Source organism: Salmo salar, chromosome ssa20, assembly GCF_905237065.1.
Source record: "Salmo salar chromosome ssa20, Ssal_v3.1, whole genome shotgun sequence".
In the NCBI taxonomy this organism is placed as follows: domain Eukaryota; kingdom Metazoa; phylum Chordata; class Actinopteri; order Salmoniformes; family Salmonidae; genus Salmo; species Salmo salar.
The window spans coordinates 34,610,574-34,636,102 of record NC_059461.1 but is presented as its reverse complement, the minus strand read 5'-3'; the positions used below and the strand labels follow the sequence as shown (position 1 = coordinate 34,636,102).

General features: G+C 52.5%; 1 protein-coding gene across 4 annotated transcripts in view; it reads right to left on the bottom strand.

The window, feature by feature from the left end:
* The window catches only part of kat6a (K(lysine) acetyltransferase 6A), a 42,255-nt gene extending 19,085 nt beyond the window's left edge, over window positions 1–23,170 (bottom strand). For 2 of the 4 annotated variants that reach the window (XM_014161617.2, XM_014161621.2), the window contains exons 1-2: window positions 22,819–23,170; window positions 19,512–20,915 (exon numbers count right to left, since the gene is read on the bottom strand). In XM_014161617.2, the coding sequence (XP_014017092.2) occupies window positions 19,512–20,171 (660 nt within the window). In that variant the 5' untranslated portion in view covers window positions 20,172–20,915; window positions 22,819–23,170. Of the gene's footprint in view, window positions 1–19,511; window positions 20,916–22,147; window positions 22,227–22,568; window positions 22,701–22,818 lie in introns of those variants that run through there. The other 2 variants (XM_014161619.2, XM_014161618.2) reach the window with 2 other exon arrangements.
* Between the last annotated feature and the right edge of the window lie 2,359 nt (window positions 23,171–25,529).

Here is a 25,529-nt window from a genome sequence, read left to right as displayed (position 1 = left end):
GCTTAACTCCATTAAATATTTAAAAAAATTGATGAATTATCATTGGTAAACACTTTCTACCTGGTTTTAATCGTTTATAAGATAGATCACGACCCATTCAAAATCTCCTGCGATCTAAATGTGGGTCTCGACCCACCAGTTGAGAATCGCTGGTGTACAATACCCTAGCTGAGAGATGCACTGTGAGAGTTGCCTGGTTTCTCCTTGTCCATTTGCATTGGGTGTAATAGAGAAGGGACAAGTGAAAGGGAGAGGACAAAGGAGGAGATAATGAGAGAGAGAACAATGAAGAGAGGACGAAAGGATAAGGATGTAGGGTGGGAGGAAATAGGATGAGAGAAAGAGAGAGAGGGAGAGAGAGAGAGAAAAGACGCCCTGTTGTCCTTGTCTCATCTCAAGTCAAGGTTCTCATTAACATGTGAAACCTATTTCACCATCCAACCACCAGGCAGCGCTGAGCTGCCCCTCCTCCCGTCCCCAATACAGACTTAGCCCCCTCACCACAACCTCATTGATCACTGTTACAGGCCAGTCGCTCCGCAGCACACACTCGGCCACTCGCACACTCTCGTCACGAGGAACACACACGAAACACACAACCTCCAGGCCATAGCAGGAATATGGAGTGGAGTGGATGACTTAACATAGCTAGCTATACATCTTCCGATGGCTCAAATGGTTGAGTGGAGAATGGTGTTAGGAACACCCAAGAAGTGGGTTTGACTCCTGCATGGGCCAATGGACTACATATCCTGAATCACTGTATTACTGGCTGAAAGTCCATTTGGATAACAGCATTAACTAAATGACCTTATTATACGCGCTGGGATTTTGGTTGAAATAGACGTGCTTCCTGCCGGTCTAGCTGTTAGAAGCAGTGAAGCACCATACAGTAGGGAGGTTAACGAGGTAAAAGGCTAAATCAGTAATCACTGTATCAAAAAGGTATGAGTTGGCCGTGTGTGTGCCAGCTAAAGACTTCCCAGAGGGAGAACACATTGGCCCTCTTTGCTGGGTTCTAGTTCTACATAGCCCTGCAGTCATTCTACGCCAACAAGCATTCTCATCACTCTCTCCTGCCGTAGCCACTTTAACCCCAGTCAGGCTGATAATGGCACTCCACCAGACTACTGCCCAGATGCTGTCTGTGCGCACGCGTGCGTGTGTGTGTGTGTGTGACTCATAACCCTCCGGTGTCACTAGGGCAAGTGGGAACACCTGGCCAGTGAAATATGAGCTCTGTTAGATTTCATTAGTGACAACACTAACAACCTGCTCATAATACATCCCTATTTAAAGGCCAAGCATAGGCTAAATACATCCATAACCTGAGAGAAGTATAGGTCAATGGACATGGCCTTTGAGCACAGAGTAGAAGCAAATTCAAATGATGTCCCCTATCTAAGGACTCCAGGTAATGCATTGGGTTAAATGTAAACAATACCTGTCTCCAATGCAAATCAACCTGCACTTTCCCCAGACTCCACACTTCGCCATAATATGGTTTAGTCTACTAACAAATAAATCAGCCCTGTATTGTCCATCAATACTTTCCTAAACTCTACTTGATCCATTGGTTTAGCAGACTGCTAACAAACATCTGCTCTCTCTATTGCAAACCTGATACTCAACGGGCTTCAAAGACATTGTCATCATGGCTCTGGGATATGGCCCTCTTTCTGGACCCCAGTGGTGTCCACTGTCCACTACTGAGAGAAATGTCTCACTTCTCAGTCCAGACACCTCTCTGACCTGGCCAGCGCCTCTCGACACACAGAGACACCGCAGCGGTGGGGGAGACCGCGCTGACGATGCAGCGGTGGGGGAGACCGCCCTGACGATGCAGCGGTGGGGGAGACCGCCCTGACGATGCAGCGGTGGGGGAGACCGCGCTGACGATGCAGCGGTGGGGGAGACCGCCCTGACGATGCAGCGGTGGGGGAGACCGCGCTGACGATGCAGCGGTGGGGGAGACCGCGCTGACGATGCAGCGGTGGGGAGACCGCGCTGACGATGCAGCGGTGGGGAGACCGCGCTGACGATGCAGCGGTGGGGAGACCGCGCTGACGATGCAGCGGTGGGGGAGACCGCGCTGACGATGCAGCGGTGGGGGAGACCGCGCTGACGATGCAGCGGTGGGGGAGACCGCGCTGACGATGCAGCGGTGGGGGAGACCGCGCTGACGATGCAGCGGTGGGGAAGACCGCCCCGACGATGCAGCGGTGGGGAAGACCGCACTGACCCAAGGCACATAATCCTTGTTTACTGGTATGTTGTGTTTATGTCCTGTGTTGCACTAAGCCTTTACTTAGCAGATAAAAACACTAGAGGGTTGTAATGTTAGCTAAAAGGGGGAGCTAATATCCATGTGAGACGTTTCAGTAATTAGCCTACACAGGGCGAGCGGTACATATGCCATTACGGTTTGAAAGTGACTGAGATAAAAACACAATCAGGCTCCAATTAGGCCTACAACTCATTCATAGGCAGACAACCAACCTGCTAGCACACTGAACAGAACAAATCAGGTCAGTGAGAACACTACACGGTCACTCCAATCCAATCAGTTGCTTATATTTTCACACGTCCCTCCCCTGACACAGCAACATCAGTGAAGAGAACTCTGCTTCACCCGGGTCCAGCTGCTGTGAAAAGGGCAAGCACAGGGCCACAATCGCTCTTCGCCTCAGCTCCCTCCCCAACGCCATAACAACTCCCATCCTGTCCCCGTCCCATAGCCTCCTAATGGCCCACTAGGCTCATAACTACAGCTGGCTCTGGGTGGCTCATCTCAGGAAAAGCAATGAGGTTTGCTATCTATACATCTGTGACCCTTGACTGACTCCACACCCCCCTTGCCTCCCCCAATATGGCCCGGTAGTGACCCCCTATTAGGGGGAGAGAGTGGGTCTGCAATAATGTTTGAATGGAGCTGTGTGACACAGTCATTCCGTGTTGAGTACACAAATCTTCCCTGCCATGGGGTCAAAGCCGGTGCTTATCCATTTGTTTTTCCCTTTTTCCCCTCCCCTTCCATCTCTCCCCTCACCCACCGCTCCCTTTCTAAATTACAACCACTAGCAATCATGAAGGCAATATGGCACTGATGAGCCTTCGCCTGAGTGAGAGCGAGAAGAGGGACGCGTGAGCGTCACACACCACCAGTCACACACACAAACACACAGTGGGATAAGCTAGAGGACATGAGGCTGACAGAGGCTCTATGGCAGAGACATGGTGAGGCAGCTCCTTTAATACTGCAAATAGCAGCATAAGAGGAACAGAGCTGTCTGGTCTGGAGGTTGCCTGAATGCCAAAGAGAAACATTCAAATCACTCTCAGCCAGCAAGGAAGCTGCTTTAGTATTAGTACATCCAGAGTTCACCATGCAACGGCTCCAAACAACAAATGAGCACCACTACGAATGAGCCTGTTTACTCAACTAAGTCAAAGAGGGATCACTGTCTTAAAAGGATAATCCACCCCAAACCACTAATTCCAATGATTAACAGTGTTAAATAATACTAATCAGGGCTGGGAATTGCCAGGGACCTCACGATACGATATTATCACAATACTTAGACATTTACATTTCAGTCATTTAGCAGACGGTCTTATCCAGAGCGACTTACATTAGTGAATGCATACATTTCATACATTTTTTTTCTGTGCTGGCCCCCCATGGGAATCGAACCCACAACCCTGGCGTTGCAAACACCATGCTCTACCAACTGAGCTACAGGGAATTGTATCGGCACTTAGGTGCCGATAGAATACGTATTGCGATTCTCACCATTCTATATGTATTGCGCTTCCGATACTGTGATTTTATTGGGATTCGATGTTCCAAACATATTGCTCACCATATGTTTGCTGCAGAAGGCCAAAAATGCCATGAGAAAATTAGTTTTGATCAGTCATGGAAATAAAAGTGCTGGGCCGAGTTAAAGTTGGCTGTCAGAAGTATTACAATGTAAATGTACTTTTAATCCATCTGTCTGCATATTACAAGACATGGCATATGAGGGTGCAGTGAGACACTTTTCTTGTTAACACAATGGAAAGTTTAAATGCTTTATTATCTAAATGTTGAAAGTGCGTGGGCAATGGAGAGAAACAAAATGGTGCAGTTTGAGGCCATGTGGCGCAGAGTGATGCAGGCACTTGAGATGGGGGTGTGAGCATGTGGGTCTGGGCAGGTGTGATGTAGCTGATGTTGGTGTGATGTCTTTTGTACAGTGCATTCAGAAAGTATTCAGACCCTTCCCTTTTTCACATTTTGCTAATTTACAGCCTTACTCTAAAGTGTTTTTTTTACATCAATCTACACACAATACCCCATGATGACAAAGCAAAAACAGGTTTAGAACTTTTTGCAAATTTATGAAAAAAAACCCAGAAATAACTTATTTACATAAGTATTCAGACCTTTTGCTATGAGACTCTAAATTGAGGTCAGGTGCATCCTGTTTCCATTGTTCATCCCTGAGATGTTTCTACAACTTGATTGGATTCCACCGGTGGTAAACTCAATTGATTGGACATGATTTGGAAAGGCACACCTGTCTTTATAAGGTCCCACAGTTGACCGTGCATGTCAGAGCAAAAACCAAGCCATGAAGTCAAAGGAATTGTCCGTAGAGCTCAGAGACAGGATTGTGTCGGGGCACAGATCTGGGGACCGGTACCATTGAAGGTCTCCAAGAACACAGTGGCCTCCATCATTCTTAAAAACTGAAGAAGTTAGGAACCACCAAGACTCTTGATAGAGCTGGCCGTCCGGCCAAACTGAGCAATTGGGGGAGAAGGGCCTTAGTCAGGGAGATGACCAAGAACACGATGGTCACTGACAGAGCTCCATAGTTCCTCTGTGGAGAAGGGAGAACCTTCTAGAAGGACAACCATCTTTGCAGCACTCCACCAATCAGGCCTTTATGGTAGAGTGGCCAAACGGTAGCCACTCCTCAGTAAAAGGCTCATGACAGCCTGCTTGGAGTTTGCCAAAAAGGCACCTAAAGGACTGACCATGAGAAACAAGATTCTCTGGTCTGATGAAACCAAGATTGAACTCTTTGGCCTGAATGCCAAGTGTCACATCTGGAGGAAACCTGGCACCATCCCTACAGTGAAGCATGGTGGTGGCAGCATCATGCTGTGGGGATGTTTTTCAGCGGCAGGGACGGGAGACTAGTCAAAATCGAAGGAAAGATGAACGGAGCAGAGATATCCTTGATGAACGAAGTAGAGAGATGCTTGATGAAAACCTGCTCCAAAGCACTCAGGACCTCAGACTGAGCGAAGGTTCACCTTCCAACAGGACAACGACCCAAAGCACACAGCCAAGACAATACAGGAGTGGCTTCGGGACAAGTCTCTGAATGTCCTTCAAAGTACTGAGTAAAGGGTCTGAATACTTATCACATTTACATACTTAAAAAATTTTTTTTTAAATGTGCAAAGATAAAAAATTAAAAACTTTTAGTTTTGTCATTATGGGGTATTGTGTGTAGATTGATGAGGGGAAAACATGTAAATCCATTTTAGAATAAGGCTGTAACGTAACAAAATGTGGAAAAAGTCAAGGGGTCTGGATAATTTTCTGAATGCACCGTGTATGTGTATGTTTTGTATTGTTAATTTTATTTTATAATCTTACAAAGAAAGGAAATGAAAGTGCTGAAAACAAATTGGCTCCTTATTTAACCTGGAGAACAAGCTATGAAGGAAAAATACTGGTGTTTTGGTGCAAGTACAGCCAACTAGTGCAATAATGTTGAATATTGTCAAAATGATACGATAGAGAGCATCAAAAATAATATCCTGATATGTAACTGTATCGACCCCCCCATCTCTAACACTACTACGTGAAAACTATATTTTTGGAGAACAAATGTTTCATTTTGTCATTAGAACAAGATTGGTAGGAACATGTTGGTTGAAGCTCAAGTGGACTACAAAACCCATAATGCAAAGGTTGCTACCAACTAGCGTAGCTACACACATTAATACAAGTCAATATCAGCATGTGAAGTACAGTAGCAAGCTACCTGTGAAATCTCCTAAACAAACTGCACTATGAATTTAAGAGTCTCACCAAGTTCAGCTTGCAGTTCCTCTCTGCCTAGAGTACGTTGCTATGGCAACAATGGCCAGTTCCCACGTTTCCCACAGACACACAAGCCGCATTGCAAGATGGTACTTGAAAGAGAAACTGAGTTGAATAATTTGGTACACTGTATAGAATGAGCACATCTAAGCTAAATCTCTACTCTACTATTTCCGATTTATACAAAATTGTTTGACCACAGAGGTAGCAAATGTACTTCAATCGATATACTCCCCATCTTACTAGTTGGGCCCAAGCTTTCTGTACAACATTAAAACACCTTCAGTCTGTCTACAAACAGGCTCTCAAAGTGCTCGATAGGAAGCCCAATTGCCATCATCACTGTTACATCCTCAGAAAGCATGAGCTCCTGAGTTGGGAAAATCTTGTGCAATACACCGACGCATGTCTTGTATTCAAGATCCTAAATGGCCTGGCTCCCCCTCCACTCAGTATTTTAGTTAAACAGAAAACCCAAACACATGGCAGCAGATCCACAAGGTCTGCCATGAGAGGTGACTGTATAGTTCCCTTAAGGAAAAGCACCTTTAGTAAATCCGCTTTCTCTGTGAGAGCGTCCCATGTCTGGAATACACTGCCATCAGACACACATAACTGCACCACATATCACACTTTCACAAAATGCATGAAGACATGGCTAAAGGTCAATCAGATTTGTGAACATAATCACTAGCTGTGTATTGCCACTTTCCATGTTGTCTGTTGTCTGTAGCTTGTGAGGTGTGGAAACACTTTGTTGTTTTTATGGATTTTGTCTTGTTGCTTTTTATCCTATGTTGCTCTGTCTGTATGCTACATCTTGCTTGTCCTATGTTGCTCTGTCTGTATGCTATGTCTTGCTTGTTCTATGTTGCTCTGTCTGTATGCTACATCTTGCTTGTCCTATGTTGCTCTGTCTGTATGCTACATCTTGCTTGTCCTATGTTGCTCTGTCTGTATGCTACATCTTGCTTGTCCTATGTTGCTCTGTCTGTATGCTACATCTTGCTTGTCCTATGTTGCTCTGTCTGTATGCTACATCTTGCTTGTCCTATGTTACTCTGCGTAAGCTCACTGTTCAATGATTGTCTGTATTGTAATTGTTTTTAATAACCTGCCCAGGGACTGCGGTTGAAAATTAGCCGGCTGGCTAAAACCAGCACTTTTACTGAAACGTTGATTAATGTGCACCGTCCCTGTAAAAATAAACTAAACTTAGTCATGAGGATATAAAAGGATGTGTTTTAGACAGTATATCCATACCATCTATTGGCTGATTTGGCAATCTGGAAGTAGGTAATTGTTTAAAAAGCATTATTAAATGTTATCCCTTATCTACAGTGACAAGAACCAAGTACAGTAGCTATGATGCGTTCCTACTCCATTTCCGGATTTCACAGACGGACCACATAGAAGTTAAATCACGGGGAAAGTTTTTATTTTACCCACTGAACACAGGCGTGACAAGTGACAGGAGTTTGATGTTTTCATTGTATTTCTGGTGGTGGATCATCCCTATAAGTGGAGGCCATCTGGGCCAGAGGGTCAGTCAAACAACCAGCAGGTCAGTCAGGCACGTGACTCCTGGCTGCTCCCACCACCTGGCAGAAATAATCCTAGTGTGCGTACCAAATGGCACCCTTTTCCCTATATAGTGCACTACTTTTGACCAGAGACCTAAGGTTCCTGGTCAAAAGTAGTGCACTGTATAGGGAATAGGGCAGCATTTGGGACAACGCATTGCAGTATGAACTGAAAGACAAACCCCTTGTACGGCAGAGAAGAGTAGAGCAGAACCGAAACGTACAGAGTCTGGCTGGAAAGCAGGAGGAGGACCTTTCAGATCCCTATACGCTGCAGCCCTGTCATCCCTGCTGTGACCTGGATATCATCCCATGGCTGATAAGGGTGTGTACTGCACACAGTGTACAAAACATTAGGAACACCTTCCTAATATTGAGTTGCAACCCCTTTTGCCCTCAGAACAGCATCAATTCACCAGGGCATGGACTCTACAAGCTGTCGAAAGCATTCCATAGGAATGCTGGCCCATACAGACTCCAATGCTTCCCACAGTTGTGTCAAGTTTGCTGGATGCCCTTTTGGTGGTGGACCATTCTTGATACACATGGGAAACTTGTGTGGAACACCCAGCAGCGTTGCAGTTCCTGACACAAACCAGTGAGCCTGGCTCCTACTACCATACCCTGTTCAAAGGCAGTTCAATCTTTTGTCTTGCCCATTCACCCTCTGAATGGCACACCTACACAATCCATGTCTCAACTGTCTCAAAGCTTAAAAACCTGTCTCCCCTTCATCTACACTGATAGAGATGGATTCAGTGACATCTATAAGGGATCATAGCTTTTACCTGGTTACACTGGTCAGTCAGTCATTTTGTACACTCAGTGCATTAGTGTAAGGGTGCGTATAAGCACATGGTTGTCTGTGTACATGTGTGTACAGTATGCCAGCTTGCGTGCACTTGTGTTTGTTCACAGTGCACACAGAGGTGCGTATGCATGCCATACGTGTGTTTGCATTCCTGAATGTAATGTATGTTAGCTAGTGTGCAAGTATGAGTGCGGTCCTGCCCCTAGGAGAGGTTAGTTCCCATCCGGCTGATGTCTATCGGGTTACATTGTGGGTGTGTCTTCTGTCGCCTGCATGTCTGCCTCTTCTTTCTCAGAACATGCATCTGCCAGGCCTCTTCCTCTGGCACCATGCCTTTTCTCTCTCACACCACTCCCTCCCTCCCTTCCACTCTCACAACACTCCCTCCCACCCACTCCCTCCCTCCCTCCCTCCCACCACTCCCTCCCTCCCACTCTCCCACCACTCCCTCCCTCCCTCCCTCCCACCACTCCCTCCCTCCCACTCTCCCACCACTCCCTCCCTCCCTCCCTCCCACCACTCCCCTCCCTCCCACTCTCCCACCACTCCCTCCCTTCCACTCTCCCACCACTCCCTCCCACTCTCTCTCACCCCTCTCCCACCACTCCCTCCCTCCCTCCCTCCCACCACTCCCCTCCCTCCCACCACTCCCACCACTCCCTCCCCTCCCACCACTCCCTCCCTCCCACTCTCCCACCACTCCTCCCACCACTCCCCTCCCTCCACCAATCCCTCCCACTCTCCCACCACTCCCTCCTCCCACTCTCCCACCACTCCCTCCCCTCCCTCCCTCCCACCACTCCCTCCCTCCCACTCACCCACCACCCCTCCCTCCCACTCCCTCCCTCCCACTCACCCACCACTCCCTCCCTCCCACTCACCCACCACTCCCTCCCTCCCACTCACCCACCACTCCCTCCCTCCCTCCCACCACTCCCTCCCACCCACTCACCCACCACTCCCTCCCTCCCACTCACCCACCACTCCCTCCCTCCCACTCTCCCACCACTCCCTCCCTCCCACTCTCCCACCACTCCCTCCCTCCCACTCTCCCACCACTCCCTCCCTCCCACTCTCCCACCACTCCCCTCCCACTCTCTCTCACCCCTCTCCCACCACTCCCTCCCTCCCCTCCCTCCCACCACTCCCTCCCACCCACTCTCCCACCACTCCCTCCCACTCTCTCTCACCCTCTCTCAATTCAAGGGGCTTTTTATTGGCATGGGAAACATATGTTAACATTGCCAAAGAAAGTGAAGTAGATAATATACAAAAGTGAAATAAACAATACAAATGAACAGTAAACATCACACTCACAGAAGTTCAAAAAGAATAAAGACATTACATGTCATTAAGTATATACACAGTGTTGTAACGATTCTCTCTCCCCCCCTCCATGTACGTCCACCTCCCTCCCTTCGTCCGTGTCCACCCCCCTAACTCCGTCCCTTTCTCCGTCCGTCCCCACCTCCTCCCTCCTTCCCTCCGTCCGTGTCCACCTCCCTCCCTCCCTCCGTCCGTGTCTACCTCCCTCCCTAAGTCCGTGTCCACCTCCCTCCCTCCCTAAGTCCGTGTCCACCTCCCTCCCTCCCTCCGTCCGTGTCCACCTCCCTCCCTCCCTCCGTCCGTGTCCACCTCCCTCCCTCCCTCCGTCCGTGTCCACCTCACTCCCTCCCTCCCTCCCTCCGTCCGTGTCCACCTCCCTCCCTCCGTCCGTGTCCACCTCCCTCCCTCCGTCCGTGTCCACCTCCCTCCCTCCCTCCCTCCGTGTCCACCTCCCTCTCTCTGTCCGTGTCCACCTCCCTCCCTCTGTCCACCTCCCTCCCCCCGTCCGTGTCCACCTCCCTCCCTCCCTCCCTCCGTCCGTGCCCACCTCCCCTCCCTCCCTCCGTCCGTGTCCACCTCCCTCCCTCCCTCCCTCCGTGTCCACCTCCCTCCCTCTGTCCGTGTCCACCTCCCTCCGTCCGTCCGTCCCCACCTCCCTCCGTCCGTCCGTCCCCACCTCCCTCCGTCCGTCCGTCCCCACCTCCCTCCGTCCGTCCGTGTCCACCTCCCTCCCGCCCTCCGTCCACCTCCCTCCCGCCCTCCGTCCGTGTCCACCTCCCTCCCTCCCTCCGTCCGTGTCCACCTCCCTCCCTCCCTTCGTCCGTGTCCACCTCCCTCCCTCCGTCCGTGTCCACCTCCCTCCCTCCGTCCGTGTCCACCTCCCTCCCTCCCTCCGTCCGTGTCCACCTCCCTCCCTCCCTCCGTCCGTCCGTGTCCACCTCCCTCCGTCCGTCCGTGTCCACCTCCCTCCGTCCGTCCGTGTCCACCTCCCTCCCTCGGTCCGTTTCCCCCTCCCTCCCTCCCTCCCTCCGTCCGTGTCCCCCTCTCTCCTCCCTCCCTCCGTCCGTGTCCACCTCCCTCCCTCTGTCCGTGTCCCTCCCTCCCTCCCTGTCCGCCTCCCTCCCTCCCTCTGTCCGCCTCCCTCCCTCCCTCCCTCCCTCTGTCCGCCTCCCTCCCTCCCTCCCTCCGTCCGCCTCCCTCCCTCCCTCCGTCCGTCCGCCCTCCCTCCCTCCCTCCGTCCGCCTCCCTCCCTCCCTCCCTCCGTCCGCCTCCCTCCCTCTGTCCGTGTCCACCTCCCTCCCTCCCTCCCTCTGTCCGTGTCCACCTCCCTCCCCTCTGTCCGTGTCCACCTCCCTCCCTCCCTCCCTCTGTCCGTGTCCCCCTCTCTCCCTCCCTCCCTCCGTCCGTGTCCACCTCCCTCCCTCTGTCCGTGTCCACCTCCCTCCCTCCCTGTCCGCCTCCCTCCCTCCCTCCCTCTGTCCGCCTCCCTCCCTCCCTCTGTCCGCCTCCCTCCCTCCCTCCGTCCGCCTCCCTCCCTCCCTCCCTCCGTCCGCCCTCCCTCCGTCCGCCTCCCTCCCTCTGTCCGTGTCCACCTCCCTCCCTCTGTCCGTGTCCACCTCCCTCCCTCCCTCCCTCCCTCCCTCTGTCCGTGTCCACCTCCCTCCCTCTGTCCGTGTCCACCTCCCTCCCTCCCTCCCTCTGTCCGTGTCCACCTCCCTCCCTCCCTCTGTCCGTGTCCACCTCCCTCCCTCCCTCCCTCCCTCCCTCTGTCCGTGTCCACCTCCCTCCCTCCCTCTGTCCGTGTCCACCTCCCTCCCTCCCTCTGTCCGTGTCCACCTCCCTCCCTCCCTCCCTCTGTCCGTGTCCACCTCCCTTCCTCCCTCCCTCTGTCCGTGTCCACCTCCCTCCCTCCGTCCACCCCCTCCCTCCCTCTGTCCGTGTCCACCTCCCTCCCTCCCTCCCTCTGTCCGTGTCCACCTCCCTCCCTCCCTCCCTCCCTCCGTCCTCCCTCCTCCCTCCCTCCGTCCGTGTCCACCTCCCTCCCTCCCTCCGTCCGTCCGTGTCCACCTCCCTCCCTCCCTCTGTCCGTGTCCACCTCCCTCTGTCCGTGTCCACCTCCCTCCCTCCGTCCACCCCCTCCCTCCCTCTGTCCGTGTCCACCTCCCTCCCTCCCTCCCTCCGTGTCCACCCCCTCTCCCTCCCTCTGTCCCTGTCCACCCCCCTCTCTCCCTCCCTCTGTCCCTGTCCACCTCCCTCCCTTTGTCCCTGTCCACCTCCCTCCCTTTGTCCGTGTCCACCTCCCTCCCTTCCTCCCTCTGTCCGTGTCCACCTCCCTCCGTCCATGTCCACCTCCCTCCCCCCTCCCTCCGTGTCCACCTCCCTCCCTCCCTTTGTCCGTGTCCACCTCCCTCACTCCCTCCCTCCCTCCCCTGTCCGTGTCCACCTCCCTCCCTCCCTCCCTCCGTCCGTCCACTCACACTCCCTCCCTCTGTCCCTGTCCACCTCCCTCCCTCCGTCCACCTCCCTCCCTCCGTCCGTGTCCACCTCCCTCCCTCCCTCCGTCCACCTCCCTCCCTCCCTCCGTCCACCTCCCTCCCTCCCTCCCTCCGTCCGTGTCCACCTCCCCCTCTCCCTCCGTCCGTGTCCACCTCCCTCCCGTGTCCACCTCCCTCCCTCCGTGTCCACCTCCCTCCCTCCCTCCCTCCGTCCGTGTCCATCTCCCTCCCTCCCTCCGTGTCCATCTCCCTCCCTCCTTCCCTCCGTCCCTGTCCACCTCCCTCCCTCCGTCCGCCTCCCTCCCTCCCTCTGTCCGTGTCCACCTCCCTTCCTCCCTCCGTCCGCCTCCCTCCCTCCCTCTGTCCGTGTCCACCTCCCTCCCTCCCTCTGTCCGTGTCCACATCCCTCCCTCCCTCTGTCCGTGTCCACCTCCGTCCCTCCCTCTGTCCGTGTCCCTCTCCCTCCCTCCCTCTGTCCAACCCCCACCCTCCTTTGTCCGTGTCCACCTCCCTCCCTTCCTCCCTCCCTCTGTCCGTGTCCACCTCCCTCCGTCCGTGTCCACCTCCCTCCGTGTCCACCTCCCTCCCTCCCTTTGTCCGTGTCCAACTCCCTCCCTCCGTCCGTGTCCCCCTCCCTCCCTCCGTCCGTGTCCCCCTCCCTCCCTCCGTCCGTGTCCCCCTCCCTCCCTCTGTCCGTGTCCACCTCCCTCCCTCTCTCCCTCTGTCCGTGTCCACCTCCCTCCCTCTCTCCCTCTGTCCGTGTCCACCTCCCTCCCTCTCTCCCTCTGTCCGTGTCCACCTCCCTCCCTCTCTCCCTCTGTCCGTGTCCACCTCCCTCCCTCTCTCCCTCTGTCCCTGTCCACCTCCCTCCCTCTCTCCCTCTGTCCACCTCCCTCCCTCTCTCCCTCTGTCCGTGTCCGCCTCCCTCCCTCTCTCCCTCTGTCCGTGTCCACCTCCCTCCCTCCCTCCGGTCCAACCCCCCTCCCTCCCTCTGTCCGTGTCCACCCCCTCTCTCCCTCCCTCTGTCCCTGTCCACCTCCCTCCCTTTGTCCGTGTCCACCTCCCTCCCTTCCTCCCTCCGTCCGTGTCCACCTCCCTCCGTCCGTGTCCACCTCCCTCCGTCCGTGTCCACCTCCCTCCGTCCGTGTCCACCTCCCTCCCTTTGTCCGTGTCCAACTCCCTCCCTCCGTCCGTGTCCCCCTCCCTCCCTCTGTCCGTGTCCACCTCCCTCCCTCTCTCCCTCTGTCCGTGTCCCCCTCCCACCCTCTCTCCCTCTGTCCACCTCCCTCCCTCTCTCCCTCTGTCCGTGTCCACCTCCCTCCCTCTCTCCCTATGTCCGTGTCCACCTCCCTCCCTCTCTCCCTCTGTCCGTGTCCACCTCCCTCCTCCGTCCAACCCCTCCCTCCCTCTGTCCGTGTCCACCTCCCTCCGTCCACCCCCCTCCCTCTGTCCGTGTCCCCCTCCCTCCCTCTGTCCGTGTCCACCCCCCTCTCTCCGTGTCCACCCCCTCTCTCCCTCCCTCTGTCCACCTCCCTCCCTCTCTCCCTCTGTCCGTGTCCGCCTCCCTCCCTCTCTCCCTCTGTCCGTGTCCACCTCCCTCCCTCCCTCCGTCCAACCCCCTCCCTCCCTCTGTCCGTGTCCACCCCCTCTCTCCCTCCCTCTGTCCCTGTCCACCTCCCTCCCTTTGTCCGTGTCCACCTCCCTCCCTTCCTCCCTCTGTCCGTGTCCACCTCCCTCCGTCCGTGTCCACCTCCCTCCGTCCGTGTCCACCTCCCTCCCTTTGTCCGTGTCCAACTCCCTCCCTCCGTCCGTGTCCACCTCCCTCCCTCTGTCCGTGTCCACCTCCCTCCCTCTCTCCCTCTGTCCGTGTCCCCCTCCCTCCCTCTCTCCCTCTGTCCACCTCCCTCCCTCTCTCCCTCTGTCCGTGTCCACCTCCCTCCCTCTCTCCCTATGTCCGTGTCCACCTCCCTCCCTCTCTCCCTCTGTCCGTGTCCACCTCCCTCCCTCCGTCCAACCCCTCCCTCCCTCTGTCCGTGTCCACCTCCCTCCGTCCGTGTCCCCCTCCCTCCCTCTGTCCGTGTCCACCCCCCCTCTCTCCGTGTCCACCCCCTCTCTCCCTCCCTCTGTCCGTGTCCACCCCCTCTCTCCCTCCCTCTGTCCCTGTCCACTCCCCTCTCTCCCTCCCTCTGTCCCTGTCCACCTCCCTCCCTCTGTCCGTGTCCACCTCCCTCCCTCCCTACCTCTGTCCCTGTCCACCTCCCTCCCTCCCTCCGTGTCCACCTCCCTCCCTCCCTCCGTGTCCCCCTCCCTCCCTCCCTCCCTCCGTGTCCACCTCCCTCCCTCCGTCCACCTCCCTCCCTCCCTCCGTGTCCACTCCCCTCTCTCCCTCCCTCCGTGTCCACCTCCCTCCCTCCCTCCCTCCGTGTCCACCTCCCTCCGTGTCCACCTCCCTCCCTCCCTCCCTCCGTCCACCTCCCTCCCTCCGTCCGTGTCCACCTCCCTCCCTCCCTCCCTCCGTGTCCACCCCTCTCCCTGTGTGTGTGTGTGTGTGTGTGTGTCCACCCCTCTCCCTGTGTGTGTGTGTGTGTGTGTGTCCACCCCTCTCCCTGTGTGTGTGTGTGTGTGCCACCCCTCTCCCTGTGTGTGTGTGTGTGTGTGTGTGTGGCCACCCCTCTCCCTGTGTGTGTGTGTGTGTCCACCCCTCTCCCTGTGTGTGTGTGTCCACCCCTCTCCCTGTGTGTGTGTGTGTGTGTCCACCCCTCTCCCTGTGTGTGTGTGTCCACCCCTCTCCCTGTGTGTGTGTGTGTCCACCCCTCTCCCTGTGTGTGTGTGTGTGTGTGTGTCCACCCCTCTCCCTGTGTGTGTGTGTGTGTGTGTGTGTCCACCCCTCTCCGTGTGTGTGTGTGTTGTGTGTCCACCCCTCTCCCTGTGTGTGTGTGTGTCCACCCCTCTCCCTGTGTGTGTCCACCCCTCTCCCTGTGTGTCCACCCCTCTCCCTGTGTGTGTGTGTGTGTCCACCCCTCTCCCTGTGTGTGTGTGTGTCCACCCCTCTCCCTGTGAGTGTGTGTGTCCACCCCTCTCCCTGTGAGTGTGTGTGTGTGTGTGTGTGTGTCCACCCCTCTCCCTGTGAGTGTGTGTGTGTGTGTGTGTCCACCCCTCTCCCTGTGAGTGTGTGTGTGTGTGTGTCCACCCCTCTCCCTGTGTGTGTGTGTGTCCACCCCTCTCCCTGTGTGTGTGTGTGTCCACCCCTCTCCCTGTGTGTGTGTGTGTCCACCCCTCTCCCTGTGTGTGTGTGTGTGTCCACCCCTCTCCCTGTATGTGTGTGTGTGTGTCCACCCCTCTCCCTGTGTGTGTCCACCCCTCTCCCTGTGTGTGTCCACCCCTCTCCCTGTGTGTGTGTGTGTGTCCACCCCTCTCCCTGTGTGTGTGTCCACCCCTCTCCCTGTGTGTGTGTGTGTGTGTGTGTGTGTGTGTGTGTGTGTGTGTGTCCACCCCTCTCCCTGTGATTGTGTGTGTCCACCCCTCTCCCTGTGTGTGTGTGTGTGTGTCCACCCCTCTCCCTGTGTGTGTGTGTGTCCACCCCTCTCCCTGTGTGTGTGTGTGTCCACCCCTCTCCCTGTGAGTGTGTGTGTGTGTGTGTGTGTGTGTCCACCCCTCTCCCTGTGAGTGTGTGTGTGTGTGTGTCCACCCCTCTCCCTGTGAGTGTGTGTGTGTGTGTGTGTGTCCACCCCTCTCCCTGTGTGTGTGTGTGTCCACCCCTCTCCCTGTGTGTGTGTGTGTGTCCACCCCTCTCCCTGTGTGTGTGTGTGTGTCCACCCCTCTCCCCTGTGTGTGTGTGTGTGTGTCCACCCCTCTCCCTGTATGTGTGTGTGTGTGTCCACCCCTCTCCCTGTGTGTGTCCACCCCTCTCCCTGTGTGTGTCCACCCCTCTCCCTGTGTGTGTGTGTGTGTCCACCCCTCTCCCTGTGTGTGTGTGTGTGTGTCCACCCCTCTCCCTGTGTGTGTGTGTGTGTGTGTGTCCACCCCTCTCCCTGTGTGTGTGTGTGTGTGTCCACCCCTCTCCCTGTGTGTGTGTGTGTGTCCACCCCTCTCCCTGTGTGTGTGTGTGTGTGTGTGTCCACCCCTTTCCCTGTGTGTGTCCACCCCTCTCCCTGTGTGTGTGTGTGTGTCCACCCCTTTCCCTGTGTGTGTCCACCCCTCTCCCTGTGTGTGTCCACCCCTCTCCCTGTGTGTGTCCACCCCTCTCCCTGTGTGTGTGTGTGTGTGTGTCCACCCCTCTCCCTGTGTGTGTGTGTGTGTGTCCACCCCTCTCCCTGTGAGTGTGTGTGTGTGTGTCCACCCCTCTCCCTGTGTGTGTCCACCCCTCTCCCTGTGTGTGTCCACCCCTCTCCCTGTGTGTGTCCACCCCTCTCCCTGTGTGTGTGTGTGTGTGTGTGTGTGTGTCCACCCCTCTCCCTGTGAGTGTGTGTGTCCACCCCTCTCCCTGTGTGTGTGTGTGTGTGTCCACCCCTCTCCCTGTGTGTGTGTGTGTGTGTCCACCCCTCTCCCTGTGTGTGTGTGTGTGTGTGTGTCCACCCCTCTCCCTGTGAGTGTGTGTGTGTGTGTGTTCCACCCCTCTCCCTGTGAGTGTGTGTGTGTGTGTGTGTCCACCCCTCTCCCTGTGAGTGTGTGTGTGTGTGTGTCCACCCCTCTCCCTGTGTGTGTGTGTGTCCACCCCTCTCCCTGTGTGTGTGTGTGTCCACCCCTCTCCCTGTGTGTGTGTGTGTGTGTCCACCCCTCTCCCTGTGTGTGTGTGTGTGTGTCCACCCCTCTCCCTGTGTGTGTGTGTGTGTCCACCCCTCTCCCTGTGTGTGTGTGTGTGTCCACCCCTCTCCCTGTGTGTGTGTGTGTGTGTGTCCACCCCTCTCCCTGTGTGTGTGTGTGTGTGTGTCCACCCCTCTCCCTGTGTGTGTCCACCCCTCTCCCTGTGTGTGTGTGTGTGTCCACCCCTCTCCCGTGTGTGTGTGTGTCCACCCCTCTCCCTGTGTGTGTGTGTGTGTGTGTGTCCACCCCTCTCCCTGTGTGTGTGTGTGTGTGTGTGTCCACCCCTCTCCCTGTGTGTGTGTGTGTGTGTCCACCCCTCTCCCTGTGTGTGTGTGTGTCCACCCCCTCCCTGTGTGTGTGTGTCCACCCCTCTCCCTGTGTGTGTGTGTGTGTCCACCCCTCTCCCTGTGTGTGTGTGTGTGTGTGTGTCCACCCCTCTCCCTGTGTGTGTCCACCCCTCTCCCTGTGTGTGTGTGTGTCCACCCCTCTCCCTGTGTGTGTGTGTGTGTGTGTGTGTCCACCCCTCTCCCTGTGTGTGTGTGTGTGTGTCCACCCCTCTCCCTGTGTGTGTGTGTGTGTGTGCCACCCCTCTCCCTGTGTGTGTGTGTGTGTCCACCCCTCTCCCTGTGTGTGTGTGTCCACCCCTCTCCCTGTGTGTGTGTGTCCACCCCTCTCCCTGTGTGTGTGTGTCCACCCCTCTCCCTGTGTGTGTGTGTGTGTGTGTGTGTGTGTGTGTGTGTCCACCCCTCTCCCTGTGTGTGTGTGTGTCCACCCCTCTCCCTGTGTGTGTGTGTGTGTGTGTGTGTGTGTGTCCACCCCTCTCCCTGTGTGTGTGTGTGTGTGTGTGTGTGTGTGTGTGTGTGTGTGTGTGTGTGTGTGTGTGTCCACCCCTCTCTCTCTCCCTCACCCAGCCCAGCTGGTCACCAGTCTCTCTCGTCCTGGCATGATACTCACTGGGCGCCACGTGACTCTTCCCCGACCACCTCTTTTCCCTCTCTTTCTCCTCCTGCTGCAGGCCAGAGACAGAGGGCTGTAGAGCAGCACTCGCCCCTGGCAGCTGCCCACAGAGAACTAAGCACACTGCTTATAGGGCACTCCGCTCACCCTGCTTCCTCCTGGAGTACACACCACCACTACACGCTGACCCAGCCCCCTGAAAGACAGTGAAAGCCGGACCCACGGACTGCCACAGCGATGCTACGCTGGTCGTCTCCCCCATGGTGCTTCTCTAACCTGTGGACGGACCTGTTCTACCTAGGGTTTCTCTTTCACAGCTCTCCAACTGGCTGTCTGCCGGTCAAGGGCTAATTTGGCTACAACGTGTTGCTTTAAGTCGGTCATGTAAATCTCACAAAAACATGCACCAGAGCTCAGATCTCTTTATCAGCTACGTCCCCTGCTTATATTCACAAGCTAATCTTTGAAATGTATTAAGCCATTTAAGGGCTCTAAACTTACTTTTTTGTATTATTTGTTTTTACAAGGAACACGTGTACACCTAAGTTAAAAAATGTAGGCGGACACAAACATTTAAGAACATAAATAATTGGAGATATTAGAGCTAGAATCCTTAAATATTTCTAGGCGCACTGCCCACAAATGTCAAGTCACACAGGAAAATATTTAGGTGCATATGTGAGTAAAATGGTTCCACTGTAAAGCCCTGCATTTGACACCACTCACTCCAACAAAGACATTATCAATCAAACCACGCTGAGCAAACAGTGTGATCACGCAATATGGAAGTTAATGCCCTGGAAGCAGCTCGAGGGATTTTGTTTGTGTACTGTGCACAGACTGGTTAAAAATGAAAACCAGTTCAACTTTTGACATTGTGGCTGGCCAAACTCTACTGCGTGGCCCGACCTGGCTACTAGTTGCATGAGATAAAGTTACATTTTTGGCATTACTTCTTGCCTGGCAGCTCTACAACCACATGGGAAAGCACTTTATAAAAGATCATTCTAGCTCTGCTAAGATTGATCGTGTGGTGTGCTGCCTTCAGCCTTCATTGTTTGTTTACTTCTACATGATCGTCACTAGACTTCAACCAGCTCCCTGACCACCTTCCTCTGATCAAGCCATGGACTGTCCCTCCATCTCTGGAGGATGCATGCTCTCAGACTTGGCCTCTATTGCGTGACCTAACTAAGGCTAGGCTACTCATAATGTATCGCTTGTTTGTTTTTTGCTTTTGAAGCGCTTTGAGATTTTATAAAAAGTGATATAGAAATGTAATTCATTATTACTTATTCTTTCCACTGCCACAGGGGACAAAATGACAGATTGCTCTTTTTACAGTTAACCGTTTTCACTTACACTGTAGGTTTACAAAGACATCACATTGTGTTTATATTTGAGAAAGTGAATGTAGGTGCATGGCTTACCTTGTCCTTTTCGTGTGGCAGCAGGCGGACAGGTGGGAGGGAGTCCAGCGCCACGGTGCCTGTCCCGTCCAACTGGGAGCTACGGCTGATGAGGTGGAACAGCGGCCCATTCTTGGCCACCCTGCCGTGGGCACACGCCCGCTTCAGTGCCACTCTCAGCTGCTGGTGGAACAGCCCGGGCCCCATGGAGCCACTGCCAGACAGGTAGGCCGCCACGTCCCCCTGGCACTTGAGGAAGCGCTCAACACTTTTTAGGGTGGAGCCCCCTGGCTCATGGAGCCCCTCCAGGGAACGCTTGATCAGCTTGTTCCAGTCCAGCCCTGGTTTCTTCCCAGAGCGATGGTGGCTCCCGCCGTGGCCCACATGCCCATGATGACCACCCCCTCCTCCACCGCTGCCCAGGCGGGGCTTGGGGTAGGCCAGGCGGCCGGGGTTCTCCGGATCCTTGTAAGAGTTGAGCCCCTTGTTAGAGACTTTGAGGATGGTTCCATCTTTGACGCTGAGCTCCAGCTGCTCCAGTATAGTCTTGCGGTCCAGCCCGTGGGACATGGACACAGCGTTGCATATCCTTTCCTCCGACGGCCGCTGCTTCTGCTTCTTCACCTTCTTGATGGCCTCCAGGATCCAGGTGGTGTACATTGGGTTGGCCAGCTTCACCATGACTGCGGCTGGAGGTCGCAATGACGACACACACACAAACACACGCCCGTAGCGGGCAAAGGGTAAGAATCCCGCGGCCCAGGCCGCCTCCTCCTAGCCCCTCTGTCCGAAGACTATCCTTTGTCCCGGGGCCGCACAGAGAGTCCCTCAGAGCCTGGTCCTGAGCAGCACGGCAGGGAACAGCTCACCATAGCATAGGCTCCCCCGCCAACCCCCCCAATAAAGCTTGGTCCACCCACTACCCTCTCCCGGCAGGGTCAGTTAGCCTGGGGGAGAGCAGTGTCGTGGAGCAGCAGGTACTAGACTAACTCTGGAGCTGTGGTGGACCCACACACACTACAACAATAACACTTAGGTTTCTCCCACTACTGCCTGTTGCAAAGGGCCGAGGGACAAACGGCAACAACCTGACGATTCAGTCTCCCCTCAATGTAAATAAGAGGCTCTCAGTGTGATGTGGAAACCTTGACTGTCATCTGAGTTGAAGATCAGTTGTACTGTAAGGGTAGAGTCAGGACAGTGTGGGAAAAAAATGTTTTCTGTAGATTATTGGAATAAACTCTTTTGCAGAAGGATGTAAATGTATTTCATCCGTGCGGCTCCAGTCCTTCACCCTCTTTCTCTCTCCCTCGCTCTCCAGCGGTATCCACTTGTTCTCCGGCCTGGAAGGGGACAGATATCACCCCAGGGAGCAGCGAGGGCTGATCACCTTCATGCACAGTCAACTTCAGCAGGAAACGCACCCTGCAGAAACAAAGGACACACACGGAAGGGTCAGAAACTGTGTGCAAGAGAGAAAGCAGCAAGACGGACACATTCTGCAGGCAAAAACTGAAAGAAAAACCATCTTTAAGTTTTGTATTAGAGTTCAGGTAATTCTGCCGTTTCAAAACATTTGCTTCCTTTAGTGCCTACTGAATGTAACCCTCAAAAGACATGTACTAAGACACTCCTAAAACAACAGCAGCATGTAAACAAAGTCATGCTTGGCAACTAAACACAGACACACAGTTAGTTAGGGAGCACACATCTTGTATGAGATTGATACATGCTGCCTGAAGTCTAGATCAACATTACCTGACAACTGCAACGTTTATAACACTCAACATAACAAAAACATTTAGGACGGGAAGAGAAAACCCTGAGCAGAGGGCATAGTTAGCTCAGAAGGACGGTGCCAGACTAGCTTCTGAGTAGGTAAACATCAGCCACTGTGATGATCTCTAATGTAGATATGGAGCTAACTTTACATTCTGTTCTCCAGTTTTGTGTAAATGCAGATTCTTTAAACCACAAAACCAGAGCAACTCCCATAAGTGTCATAGTAAACAATACGGAAGAAAGCCCTACCTCCTTTATTTACATGTTATAGTATATTATCTTTATATACCTAAGAATTTCACAACATGGGCTCATGAATTGGGTTAGAAACAGACATTGATAAAAGGTCATAACAACAACAGGCCAGATTATGGAGAACGGGAAACATTGTTGTTGAATCCTTGACATTATGATTTTGCCAAGACACATGGTTCTCACAACAGCAAAACAAATCAACTGAAATAACTAAATAAACAGCACACTACTAGCTATCCACATGTTTTCAGTGCCTTGGCTTGATATCAGCAAGCATGCTAACGTTAGATATATTTGTATTCCATGCACAACAAACATGATCTTGGATTACATTTGTGCAGTAGCTGATTAAGATACATCGTGACCCAGGGTAGCTAACGTTAGATGTGTTCGTTATCTGGCTAAACATCTGTCTCATTACTGGTAGCTAGCTATAGTAACCATGTTAACGTTAGCCATTTATTTCTAAACTGATTGGTGTTACCGTTACTATAGCACAGTTAACTAACTGTAGTTAACGTTAGCTAGCTAGCCAAGCAATAGCCAAGTGTCTCACTTTCTCAACCTACTCCTGTTTACTCTCACTGATATGATAGGCAATTAGCTGTGTTGCTACAAACCTTCCCGCGAACTGATATTGCTAATTTGCTTGCTAGCAGTAACGAAATAGCTCAAAACAGTAACAACGTGTAGCTAGCTAGCTGTCTTAAGGAAACCAGTGCTTTGACACAATCAACAATGACAGATTCCTACAACGCCCGAGGTTTCAAACAATAACACAGGCAACAATCACAAGGATCAATCTAATTTAGAATAGAATGGATGATATTCATGATGAGATCGCTGACTGCAAATGCACAATGTAAGTTGTAAACGTCCATAACCGCTATCGGGAAAGTGCCAAAATGACGACTTCATAGTGGATAATTTTTCAACGTTACAATATATGTTCTATGGCTGTTCGGCCTCCTTCGCCTCGGCTCTGGGTGAAAATATTTCCCGGCAAGACGCGTCTCTACACACGGCTACCAATTCCCTCACCTTTCCTTACTTCCTTCCTGCATCACCCACCCACATAGTGCCTGCGGACTGCGTTGCGGTGAAGACAAGGCCGTTGGAGCGAAGTAGGCCTCGGCTCGCCCCCTCCCTCCCCCCCTCGCGATCTTCATCTCCCCGTACCCCGTTCCCTCTACCTCTCGCGGTTCCCAGAAAGCTAGGACTGGTCCAGTTCGGGTTTCAAAAGGAAGCTCGGAGACCTTGTAATATCCTCTCCCCAGTAGCCGCTACTCACCGGAATTTCGTGTCGAGTTGCCGAAGAGAATGTGCCAAAAATCCTTCGAATCCGAGACAACAACAAGCCCAAAAATGCAGCCAGAGACCAGAGGCTCCAGAGCTGACGCCATCTTTGAGTGAAACAGCAGCTCAGCTAGTGGGGGAGGGGGGGAACAGTCGGGGCCAGGGACCGTCTGCGTCGTTCAAACTGCAAAGCCGAGTGGACAGGGAAACTCAATGCAAGGGGAGAGGGGGGAACAACGGAGTTGTAGCTGTGAGGGGTGGATATCGGTTGAACACATGAAATGGAAGAAAGGGAGGGACAGATGGTGGAGCAGAAAAAAAGGATAGAAAGGTGTTCTTGCTGTCTCCACTGGGCGCGCGCGCACGGAGAGTGTCATTTAGGGAACGTCTGAATTTATACATTTTACAGCTGGCTCGTGAGAGAAAAATCAAAGCAACTGAGTGTGGTTTTAAATGAGAGGGTATTTAAAGATCAAAGCGAGAGCCCTCTCTACACAGCCCGGTAGGTTCTGCAATCTATTGTAGAGGCTCTGTTATCTATTAGAGCAGGAGAATGAACCAGCAAAGATACAGTGCCCCAAATAAATATCGGAGGCTTGTTACTAGTATCCGACTACACTAGTATCATTCGACAAAGCATATCTGTTTAGGTTGATCGCTGGTTCCTCGCCAGTCAGATTATTATGGCTAATATTATCCTCCCACAAAAAAACGATTATGTTAAATGAGCGCAATGCCGAGCGACAGAGAACCACACCAACCTACACCGGAAGAAACGACCATAAATTGGAATTGACAGGTGAATCTTGTAACACCTTTTCCCGCTCATGAATGTTCTGCATTTCAGAAGGGGAGCTGTTTTCAAACAATATGGTATTGTTTGAAATAATAGCATATTTTCATTTGCATATCATTTGGACATTTAGGGAAAATGTATTGATATCTCACTACACGATCTCTGAATCTACAAGTGCCACATTATGTGCTAAGTGCATTATGTCTTCTAGGGCTACATCATGCATGGATCAGTTTAATGCTATCAGTGAGTGATCTTATTTATAAGATTTTATATGATCATATCAACAATGTATAATACATTAAAATTGTCACATCATACTGGTCACAGAGGTCAATTCAACGTATTTTTCACATTGGTTCAACGTAATTGAATTGAAATGACGTTGAAACAACGTTGATTCAACCAGTGTGTGCCCAGTGGGTTGGAACTGAAGAAATGAATTACATTCTTTAGTTTGCTCTTTGTTGAATAGAAAACATCAACGCCTGCCTGTATATCAACCAGGCAAAGACCAGCCCTCCCTATTAAAACTCCCTATTCATGATGATCTTATGATCTCCCTGGACGCTCAATTAAATTATGTGAAGCTTTGTTTAAAATGATTAGCACCCTGCAGTCCTCAGAGAGGGATTATCAAGTCATAAAGGGAGCAATTAGATCATAGGAGGTTTTCACTGGTTAGAAAAACCATATGAGACAAAACATATGCACATTAAAGTAGCTACTCGTATGACACAGTAAGTAGGTAGGAATGTAGGAGGCAGGCTATTGTAGTAGCTTTTGACAGAAGATAAATATATGAGTGCAATAAACATTCTAAACCAGCATGAAACTACCATCACATCAAATCACATTTTATTGGTCACATACACATATTTAGCAGATGTTATTGCGGGTGTAGCGAAATGCTTGTAAATGGCATACATCTTAAAATATTACAAAATGGTATCTTTCAAATATTTCAGTACTATAGTGATCATTAAATGAAACTGAACATAAGTTTGTTGTGATATGTATTGAGACCATAACCCCCCAAGTGCACAACATGAACATAAACATATAGCAATCAACATCAATGAATAATGTCATGCACTATGACAGAGATCTATGACAGAGATCATATCAATTGATGCAGAAGTCTGGTTTAACAAAAACAGTGGAAACACCCCCGGATGCGAGTAAAAGGATGCATGGTTTTCTGCCAGACAGATCAACAGTGGGACTTTTGTTTTGGTCCATGCTACTGTTTACACACTGGCCTATGAGGGGTTCAGAGAGGGCATTATATATATCCAGACTGACATTGCTCATTCTGATATTTCTTTATTTCTTTCCTTTAAAAAAAAATTGCTAGGTATTATTACTGCACTGTTGGAGCTAGAAACACAACTTTTTCGCTGCACCTGCAAATCTGTGTACGTGACCAATGGGATTTGATTTGATTCGATTTTTACAGACAGGCAGGGTGCACAGACAGGAGGATAGGCACTAACCAATAACTACCAATAGCCTTGGCAGCTATAAAGACGGTCAAACAACTGGATTTTGAGCAATAGAGAAAGACAATATCACAGAGTATCAAATAACGAATGAAAACATAAGGGAACATGAAAAGAAAATCCTTCTATGCCTGTTGCATTTAGTCAAAGAGAATACTTTATTTTGTAAACACAATGAAGACAAACACTGCTGACATTACATACATGCATTCATGTGTAAAGAGGGTTGAATAGTCAGTGCAGCTGTGAGTAACTGACTGCAGTCAATCTGTGCAGTGGTGCCGCCGGACCCATATAACTGTGCAAAGTTCCTGTTTTGGGGGTTGGGTGAGTGAGGGCTGTTGAGTCCTGAACAGATAGCTAGGCAGTGGCCAGGACTGCTTTTGTCCATGTGAACTAGCAAGCTTC